General features: G+C 43.6%; 1 protein-coding gene across 1 annotated transcript; it reads right to left on the bottom strand.

The window, feature by feature from the left end:
- Positions 1-261: 261 nt before the first annotated feature.
- On the bottom strand, positions 262-8,402 carry CCL18 (C-C motif chemokine ligand 18). Its single transcript, XM_055257555.2, has 3 exons — positions 8,265-8,402; positions 1,734-1,845; positions 262-1,341 (listed from the first exon to the last, which is right to left on the bottom strand). Exons 1-3 carry the CDS (start codon positions 8,329-8,331, stop codon positions 1,251-1,253), a joined length of 270 nt encoding a protein of 89 aa, XP_055113530.1. The 5' UTR covers positions 8,332-8,402; the 3' UTR covers positions 262-1,250.
- Positions 8,403-10,534: the final 2,132 nt, after the last annotated feature.

The following is a 10,534-nucleotide window of genomic DNA, read 5'->3' as shown; positions in this document are numbered from 1 at the left end:
AGGCCCTGGCATTGGAATTTTTAAAAGCTCTCCTAAGTGATTCTAATGTGAATTCAAGCTTGAGAAGCCCTGTTCTACATTTAAGCCAATCAACAAACATCTCCAACAGGAAACAGACACCTCTATAAGCGGTATTCCTTCTTCGGAGGGTTGCCAGATACAATTTAGGATACCCTGTTAAATTCGAGTTTCAGATAAAGAACAAATCATTTTTGGTACCAGTAGGTCCCAAATATCGCATGGGATATACTTACACTAAAATAGTATCCATTCTTTATTTTTATTTGCTAACTCTGGCCACCCAGCCCCAAGCCTCATCTCAGATAGTCATGGAAAACATCCTCCCCAAAAGCAGAGTGGAGAACGAAGATAACATGACCAAGGCTTTCAGCAACTTCCAGGTAAGGAGTCCTTGCTAGACTGTGGGCAGTATTTGCTAGACTTTTACTAATATAAGTACTTAGCCCAAAACCCGGCACTGGGTAAGGCCTCAACAGATGTTAGCCATCATTCTGAGGAAAGCTTCGTTTATGAAAATGAGCTCGTTCGCATAAATATGCATTGCAGTGTCATCTTGATACTCATTTAAGTGGAAAATTTTTCTATCACATTTCAGTTACAATATGGTTTATAAAATAATGGTGTCTGTTTCAACTTTTCAGGAAAGTATCTCCACAGAAACGTCTGGTATGACAGTAGAAGTACTCGGTCCCTATCTTGCTGTTTCTGCCTCTTTTCATATTTCCCTCCTCCTCCCCCAGAATTCCTTTCAATCTGTGATTCCGATTAGTGAAACAAAATCAACAGAGTCGTCACAATGAGAATGCTGGTTTACCTTTTATATAAGTACTGCCAATATATTAAAAGGTGGTGCTGAGCAAAACCATTCAATAAAGATTTGTCATTTGATACATATGGCACAATGTCTGCTGAGAAAGCTAATCACACTGATTGATCCATGCATTGAATGTGCGAAGAGTTGAAGGGAAAAGGGGAAAGGGTGAGAAAGACAACGTCATGAGGTGTCAGAGAAAATACTAATTTTGTAATGCAGTTCAACAATAGAAATCAATTTCAAAATGAAATATGATGCATAAACTAAGATTAAAGTTAGTTAATGTGGCTGGGCATAGCAGATGGGACTCTTAGAAGAGGTGGCCTCCAGGGTGGCAGGGTCATTGCCCTGGCTCAGGCTCCTGCTCCCTCCTGGGCCCACCGAGGTCACTGGGTCTTCGCAGCTTCCAGGCCCCTCAGGCATTCAGCTCCAGGTCGCTGATGTATTTCTGGACCCACTTCTTATTGGGGTCAGCACAGATCTGCCGGCCTCTCTTGGTTAGGAGGCTGTGGAGAAGGGAGGAAGAGTTAAGAACTGATGAACTCATCAGGGGAATCCTGTGGCCCCTGCGTCCTTCTCTGTTCCAGGCATCTCAGAGCCTGTCCTCATGCCCGTAAAATTTCCCCTTAACTTCAGGGTTCACAGGCCTTCCCCAAGTGTCTCCGATGGGGTTTCTCAGGAAGCAAACTTCCTGTTGTCATGTCTGCTCTCTTTCCTCTGCCCAGGGGCAGGGCCTTCAGGACTCTGCAGGCCCTAGGCCAGGTCAGAAAACATTGCAGGGGCCTCCCCTGGAGTCTTTCACCTTGATGGGCCTTAGAGAGATGAGCACTCTAAGGGGACCTCACCCTAAACCTCCCAACCTCCCTCCTGAGGGGTGGGCAGGAGCACTGGCACTTACATGACACCTGGCTGGGGGCACTGGGGGCTGGTTTCAGAATAGTCGACTATGAACTTCTGTGGAATCTGCCAGGAGGTATAGACGAGGCAGCAGAACTCTTTGTTGGTACCAACTGCAAGAGACAGGACAGAAAGATCCCAAGTCACTGTTCACAAGGCAAGCCAGCTGCTCCTGGTCCCTTTCCTTGAGAGTCAGGAAGAACTGGGAGACATCACTGCTTGGGGTGGGGATATGGGGACAAAGAGATCCAGAAGGAAGCTGGCATTTCTTCTTTGCCCTGACATTTTAATTTCTGCATCTTTCTCTTGGTTTTTCTCATTCTCTGTCTGTCTTGGTTCTGGGTCTCTCTGTCTCTTTACTGGAAATTTAGTTTTCTGAACAAACTATTTCCCATCCCATCTCTCCTTGAGGAGTTCCATCTGAATTCATAAGGAGAGCCAAGGCCACACCACTGAGAACCAATTGGACCCAGATCCTACCTCTTGTCAAAATCCCCACGGGCCTCCATTTTCTCATCCATAGAATGGGACTCACTGTCCCTCTGTCTCCCAGAGATGGAGAATAGAGTTGCTGAAACCTCTTAGGAAGAAAAATCCTCGGGAAATAGTCCCTGAAATCCCTCTGATGTTCTGTACTTGGAGGCCTCAGGGATAGACTTGGGCAGTGGGGTCCAAGCCATGGCCAGACAGTGGGGGCACAAGAGCAAAAGACAAATTCACACAAGGGACAGCGGGTCTGGGGGCAGAGGGCCTCAGTGAAGAAAAGGACAGCAAGGGCAACTGGGGGCGTCCCCAGGATGCTGGGCAGAGTGTAAGCTCCCGTGGCAGCCGGGAATAGCTGAACTCAGGACTTGTAGCCGCTGCCTCCTCCTGGGGTCTCAGTCATCTCTTCTCTTTCCAGGCAGCCTTGGGGTATTAGAAGATATAAACTTGGGGGGACTGAGGAGGAATTTTGTTTCTTTTTTCATTTTTTTAAACTTTTAAGTTTGGGGTACATGTGCAGGCTTGTTACATAGGTAAACTCATGTCATGGGAGTTTGTTATACAGATTATTTCACCACCCAGATATTAAGCCTAGTACCCATTAGTTTTTTTCCTGATCCTCTCTGAAGGGGAAAATTTTTAATCATGATATTGGTGTCATGCTGTGCATTGCACAAACCAGGAGAGCTTCAGGTCACCACAAAGCTTCAGGCTATTTGCAAGAATGCTGTAGTTCCTCCCTTGGTGGGGAAATGGTTTCCACAGTAAGAGGAGGTGAGATGCTGGTGTCACCCTGAGACTGGGTTAGCTGGTACCTTCTCACAAGGGCAGATCTGTAGATAAAGGCTTTCTCCCATGGAGCGGAACCTTCTGATGGCCTCCCCAGGTGCTCTGACAGCATAGATGTGCCATGGACGATAATGCCAGAGAATCGTAAGAAGCACAACCCAACAGAAAACCATGCCCTGGACGGAGACAGCAGAACTGGGGAAGTGCTACAGGAGGGGCGAGGTTGAGGTTGGCCTTTCAGACACTGGCTCATTGAACCGCTACAATATGCCAGTCCCTGGGTTAGCTGGGTTAACTGGGGGCTAGTATGAATGACGAGCCTTAAAGAGTTGTTACCCTTTGATCAGCAAGGTGTTCTGCCAGGGATCTATCCTATAGATGTAAACATAAAGATGAACAAAGTATTTGTCACAGCTTATCTGTAACAATTTAAAAGATGATGTACAATTAAATAAATTATGGCATATTCACCTCTTGTAATAATAATTAGTCCTTAAAACTGAAAAAGTAAATAAATCAGAGCCAGGGATGGTGGCTCATGCCTGTAATCCCAGCACTTGGAGAGGCCAAGGTGGGAGGATTGCTTGAACCCGAGAGTGTGAGACCAACCTGGGCAACGTAGTGAGACCCTGTCTCTCTCTATATATCTTTTTAAGTAGCTGGGCATGCCTGTAGTTTCAGCTACTTTGGAGGCTGAGGCAGGAGGATTGTTTCAGCCCAGGAAGTCAAGCCTACAGTGAGCTCTGATCATGCCACTGCACTCCAGCCTGGGCAATACAGTGAGACCTTGTCTCAAATAAATAAATAGATAAATACATAAATTTAATGGGTGGTCCTCCCCGAGTTTGTTTAACAGCTCAGTTGTGCCATCAAGAACTCAGGCTTCTTAAAACATCTCCCCTTCCCCCACCACTTTGTTGGCTTTTCTTATTTGAGCTTGTCACCTCGTGGTTACAAAATGGCTGCTGCTTTCTCAGTCATCACATCCTCATAATGTCTCATCCACAAGCATACGAGGGGGTCTCATAGGAGTACAGGAAGAGCAATGTTACTAGTGTTTTTAGTTCAAATAGCTTTTTATATGATTTGTCATGTGAACTATAGATTACACCGAAAAGTAGTAAAGCTAATTTTGAAAACACATAAAATACAGAAAAGAATAAAAACTCATTTAGGATCTCAAAGCTGGGTAGGTGGCAGGCAAACGGAGGCAGGACTGTGAGAGATTTTTACTACATTCCCTATTGTGGCATATGTGCATTCTGATGCAAAATCTGAAAAAAAAATTTCATTGAAGGTAGGAAAAATTCTAGTACCCAAACCTAGCCACTTTTTTTTTTTTTTTTAACAGTTTGGTATATTTCTTTCCAGTGCAGTTTTTTTTTCTAGGCTTATGATAGTACTGTTTGCTCATTTGCTTTTTTCCTTCTTCTTACTGTGTCTGGTGGGGGAAGACATTACTGTTGTCATGATACAAGTTTTCATTTTGTATTTTTTTATTTATACAGCCATGTATCACTTAATGACAAAAATACATCTGAGGAACTTGTCATTAGTCCGTTTTGTTATTGTGGGAATATCATAGACTTACACAAACCTAGATGGTGTAGTCTACTGTACACCTTCGCTGTATGGTACAGCCTGAATCTCCTAGGCTACAAAGTTGTACAGCATGCCACTGTACTGAATACTGTAGGCAACTGTAATGCAATGTTAAGTATTCACATATCTAAACCTACCTAAACATAGAAAAGGTATAGTACAAATACAGAATTATAATCTTATGGGACCACCGCTGTATAATATATGCAGTTTGTCATTGACCAAAGCATTGTTATGCAGCATATGACTGTGCTTAACATTAAAAGACTTTTCCAAATCGTTCCAGTATTTTTAAGAACTGCCTAATTTACTCAAGCCTAGTACATTAATATTATCATGCACTACTGTAACATATGTGGGTTGGTTTTAATTTTTCCTTTTTTTTTAGATGGAGTCTCACTCTGTTGCCCAGGATGGAGTACAGTGGTGTGATCCCAGCTCAGTGCAACCCCCACCTCCCAGGTTCAAGCGATTCTCCTACCTCAGCCTCCTGAGTAGCTGGAACTAAGGCGTGCACCACCACGCCCAGCTAATTTTTGTATTTTTAGTAAAGATGGGGTTTCACCATGTTGGCCAGGCTGGTCTTGAACTCCTGACCTCAGGTGATCTGCTTGCCTCAGCCTCCCAAAATGCTAAGATTACAGGTGTAAGCCACCACACCTGGCCAATTTTTCATTGTTATAAATTGTGCCAAATATCTGCATGCAAAAAACTTTCTCCGTAAGTGAAGTTATTTCTGTAGGATATTTTCCTAGCTGTAGGCTTCCTGGGTGAAAAAATAAGGGCATCTAAGGCTCCTGATCTATATAGACACCCCATATGTAATGCGTATTCATGTCTGTTACCCAGTGTCAAACCCAATGATGGCATATTGTAGGGACCTAAGAATGTTCAATGAATCAAACAGCAGTTAAAAGCCTGGCTCCATCATTCTTGTCATTCCTGTAGTCCAGACTTTCCCTATTCCATTCTGTTCATTTGGGTCTGGATCAAACACAACTCGAGCTACTTAAGATTCTGGGGTATCATCTTACATGTCACTTCTGTGCAATGGAAACACAACACTAGAAATGTCTGTTCCATAGGAGGAAATGACCATGGTGCCATTCACAAATAGATCTGTTCTTGATAGAAGGTACCAGCTAAGCTTGGCTTCTTGGTGACACCAATTCTTGACTTCCTCCTCATGAGTTAAGCATTTCTTAGAAGCACTCTGATTAACACGATGTAATGATCCTTTTCACCCAGCGTGTGGTTTAAGTGTGACTTGTGCTGCCCAGAACGCTGTGGCATCACCATTTACATCACACCATGTGGTCGGAGTAGCTGCCGCACAGCATTAGAGATCTGCTCTGTGGAGGAAGTGTTAATCTGAAGATCTCTCCATGTATGTATGACTTCAACACTAACATCTCACCTTCTCTCACTGTCAAAAACATTTCTGCACATTCAGCCCCAACAAGTGAGCAGCTGAGTTGCTCTCATACATCCTGAACCCCTGGGGGACCCAAGGTACCCCAACATGTACAACTCAGAGCATGACACCATGCACTTAACATCTTCCCCTCTGGTCATCCCTAGTCTCCAGCTCCTCATGGTTTAGAGTTGCCTGTAAAGGGTTGGGGTCATGGCTTGGTCCCCAGAAGGATGTAGGCGGCAGTGAGTGCCCAGTCCTGTTTTGGCATTGCCTACACTCCTCTGCCTGCCCAACACTGAACAGGTCTTCTTTGGTGCTGTCCATCTCCTCTCCATGGCCCTCAGCTCACAAGTCTCATCTGTCCCATGAGACTCTCTTGACCCTTCTCCTTTCTTCATTTTAGAGTTGTTTCCCTATGCTCTGGACAGACATTTAAGCCGTATCACTTAATTCTTGTGGATTAAGATTCTCTAAGTAAAATCAAAGAACTTCACAAAAGGTTTCAAAGTGTTCTGGGCTATTTTCTGAGGACTTAGATATCTAACCTAGATCTGAAAGGCAGGAGAGGGCTAGGACCCATTTTTAGTTGGGAAAACTGAGGCCTAACTCAGTCATTCACAAGATGCAAACTCTGGGTCTAGTTGGTTCCTAGGGTGAGGAAGTGGCAGAGTTCCCTCAGTTCTCCCGAGAAGCTCTACTCCTAGAGCTATTTAGAGAAGATGGTCTCTTGCTAGTAAAAGTCTCTGTAGACTGAACGAAGTTCCTACCCAAAAGAGATGGAACAAAGGCCAGCCGTTCCAAGAGCTATACTCCCTGAAGAGGGAGCAAGGGAGTGAGAGTAAGACAGAGGCAGAGATTTAAAAGAAACAGTCAAAGTCAAGGATAAATGCCTGACTTCCTTAGTTCCTTTTGTGCCCTACTTCACAGTCCTGGGCAATGAGGTCTTCATCAACTTCTTGCTGGTCCCTTTTCAAGAGTGGAAGAAGTTTACTTGGTTTTTCTCAGGTTCTGGATGCCGGTTCCCTCACGGTTAAGGCACCCCATTGCCTCCCGCCTCTCTTATGTTTCTCCATATCCTCTGCAAATTTGCTGACTCCAGCAGTCAGTGCTCTTGCCCTGGCAATAATGTCAGCACCAGTCCTTCTGTCTGCAAATAGGGCATATGGAGGAGACAACCCACGGGACAAGGGACAAGGAGCACGTAAGCACAAGTAGGAGGTGGGAGCTACTATGGACTTTCATATCCAGTGTGAAGGTAAAATGAAGGTAAAATGAAGACATTTCCAAGCAAGCAAAAAATGGAGACTTCACTATCAGAAGACCCACAGTAATAAAAATACTAAGAGGATTCCTTTAGGCAGAAGAAAAGTGATTGCAGATGGAGCTCAGAGATGCAGAAGAATTTAAGAGAACAGGAAGAGCAAATATGTGATGAAAACTAAATGAATATTGACTGTATAAAGTAACTAAAATATATCATAGGATTTTAATTTTAAGACCGCTCACCACTGGTTTTATAATAGGCAACCAAAAATTTGCAGTGCATCTACTGGGAGGTGTAGGAGAAGCAGCAGATGTGTGGGGTATGAATCTTATCTGAGAGAACAAGGACAACAGGAGTTGCTCAGGAGAAGAAGCCCAGGAGGGTCACAAAGGAGCAAAGGGAGACAGCATAGCTCAGAGTTGAAGCCTGTGGGAAAAGAAAGCTGGAAATAATCTGGCTTTTTGTTTCTTCTTAATTTGCCTAGTCTTGTCTCTCCATTTTAGTCTTTATTTTATGCTACAGGGAATCAAGCTCTCTGAATAGTCTATTCCCTTCTCCTAACTCTCCTTGGGGAATTTTTTTTCTAATAGATTAAATCATAAGATAGCTGAGAAAAGCATAGACATCTTTTATATTATCCAAGGGGTTTAACTCTAGGAGACTGCTGAGGTCATTGTAAAACTTACCAGCACCAGTAAGAACTAAATAGACCTAGATTCTACCTCATGCTAATAACCCAATGAATTAGACTTCAACCATCTCATTTATCTCAGTAGGATAAAACTTCTCTGACTCCCATCCGGCTGCCCAGATCAATAGACTGCTTTTCAACCTTCTTGAAGAAAACGGTGATGTCACTTTGAAACCCCATTTGAGGATCCCTAATTTCACACAAGGGTTTTCAGGCCACAGCACTTGGAAGATGTCGCCTGACTTCTGCCCAGGGAGCCATCAAAGCACACGGATGACAGACTCACCTTGTGCACAGGAGCAGAGGGCCATGGTGCAGAGGAGGACAAGGAGGGCAGCTGCAAGGCCCTTCATGATGCTGGGCAGGCAGAGAAGTGGTCAGAGTGAGCTGGGGCTTGGAAACTCACAACTCCTGGCCTCCTTCTGGGGTATGAGCTATCGTCTCACATTTTATAGGCAGCCCTGGACCATGGGAACATTGGAGGTGCTGATGCAAGACATTTTAACTATGGTGGTGTCATGTGAGTTCTCAGCCCAGGGTTGCCTATGGTTACTTGAAAGTTTTAGGGTATACAAACAAGTGGTTCACTTGTTGATTGAGGTGCTTATGGGGAAGTTGTATCTCCAGACGGGTGACCAGGAGTTGGAAGCACCCACGGATTATACTTAGGATTATGCATAATCATGTGATTATGTTTTCATATGACAGATGTTTCTCAGAAATGAGTGGTCACAGCCTCCTTTGATAGAGCAGAATGCTTTAATGGATATTCACAATTGTTACTCCTTTTAATAGAGTCACATGCTTTAATCTTTTATATAGAGTTAGGCCTTTCATGATCTAATGAGAAATCTTCCCCTATCCTAAGGCAATAAAGATATCCTCCTATGTTAACTTGTAGAAGCTTTATTGTTTTAGCATTAATATTTAAATTACAATCCATCTGGAGTTGATTTTTATGTTTGGTGTGAAGAAGGGTTCAAGATTTATTTTTTGCCACATGAATACCCAATGGTCCTTGGCAACTCATTGGTAAGACCACTGTATAAGTCAGGATTCCCCAGAGACACAGAACCAATGGTGTGTGTATAAAAAAGAAGAAATTAGAGAATTGGCTCATTTAATTATGAAGGCTGACAAGTTTCAAGATCTGCAGGGTGAGCTGGCAAGCTGGAGACCCAGGAGAGCTGCTAGTGTAGTCCCAGTTTGAGTTCAAAGGCCTGAGAATGGGCAGGCTTAAGGCCCAGGAAGAGATGATGTTTCAGTTTAAGTTCAAAGGTAGGAGAAAAACCTATGTCCCAGTGTGAGGGCAATCAGGCAAGAGGAATTCCCTCTTACAGGCAGGAGGGTCAGGCTTTTTGTTCTATTCAGACCTTCAACTAATTGAACGAAGCCCACCACATTAGAGAGGGCAATCTGCTTTACTCAGTTTATTGATTTCAATGTAAATCTCATCCAAAAATGCCCTCACAGAAATACCCAGGGCAATGATTGATCAAATGTCTGGGGACCTCATGGGCCAGTCAAGTTGACACATAAACATCATGATCATCATTTTCCCTTTGCTTTGCAGTGCCATTTTGGATCCATACATGTGTGGTCTGCTTTTGGAATTTCTGTTCTGTTCCAATGGTTTATTTTCTTATCCTTGTGCTAATACATTATGTTAATTTGTTTTTCACTTTGAAGGAGATATTGCTGTATGCCCCTGACAACTGGACTCATAAAACCTTTCCTGAAATGACAAGTCCATAAATAGTTATAAGATTTATCTCCCACCTCATGGAATACATATGTTTTTTCTTTGTCTTTTTCTTTTCTTTTCTTTTCTTTTCTTTTTTTTTTTTGAGACGGAGTCTCACTCTTGTCATCCAGGTTGGAGTGCAATGGCGCAATCTCAGCTCACCGCAACCTCCACCTCCTGGGTTCAAGCAATTCTCCTGCCTCAGCCTCCCGTGTAGCTGGGATTACAGGCATGTGCCACCATGCCCGGCTAATTTTGTATTTTTAGTAGAGATGGGGTTTTTCCATGTTGGTCAGGCTGGTCTTGAATTCCCGACCTCAGGTGATCCACCCGCCTCGGCCTCCCAAAGTGCTGGGATTACAGGCATGAGCCACCACACCTGGCTGGAATACATATGTCTTACAGGGTGTCCAACATATGGCCACTTCTTGTCTATCACACCCTATCAGCATGATGTCACCAATGTAATGGATCAATGTGTTGTTTTGAGAGATACATGAAAATTCAGATCTCTTCAGACTATAGTATGCAGAAGATGAAAGTTAATAGTCCAAGGGAAAACTGTAAATGAATATTTTCCATTCGCATAAATGGGAACTTTTTCTTATCCTCTTTCCTACTTGTTACGGGACAGAATGCATTTGCCAAATCAATAGGTACATAACATGTACTTAATACCTGGCATGTGTCAGTACCTGGTTGTAGAAGCTGCAATCAGGCTACTACCTGGTTGAGCTCACAGTGTTCTACAGTCATTCTTTAGGATCCATCCAGTTTCTGCAGAAGCAAGCCTTGCAAATTAAATAGATATG

The sequence above is a fragment of the Symphalangus syndactylus genome, chromosome 20, assembly GCF_028878055.3.
Source record: "Symphalangus syndactylus isolate Jambi chromosome 20, NHGRI_mSymSyn1-v2.1_pri, whole genome shotgun sequence".
In the NCBI taxonomy this organism is placed as follows: Eukaryota; Metazoa; Chordata; class Mammalia; order Primates; family Hylobatidae; genus Symphalangus; species Symphalangus syndactylus.
The sequence above is the reverse complement of the archived record's forward strand: the minus strand, read 5'-3'. Positions and strand labels throughout refer to the sequence as shown.

Excerpts from the sequence above, each read along its gene's own strand:
- CCL18 (XM_055257555.2), bottom strand. The coding sequence starts at position 8,331 with ATGAAGGGCCTTGCAGCTGCCCTCCTTGTCCTCCTCTGCACCATGGCC. Across the intron at positions 1,846-8,264 it reads CCTCTGCTCCTGTGCACAAG|TTGGTACCAACAAAGAGTTC; the intron begins GTGAGTCTGTCA and ends TGTCTCTTGCAG. Across the intron at positions 1,342-1,733 it reads TGCCCCCAGCCAGGTGTCAT|CCTCCTAACCAAGAGAGGCC; the intron begins GTAAGTGCCAGT and ends CCTTCTCCACAG.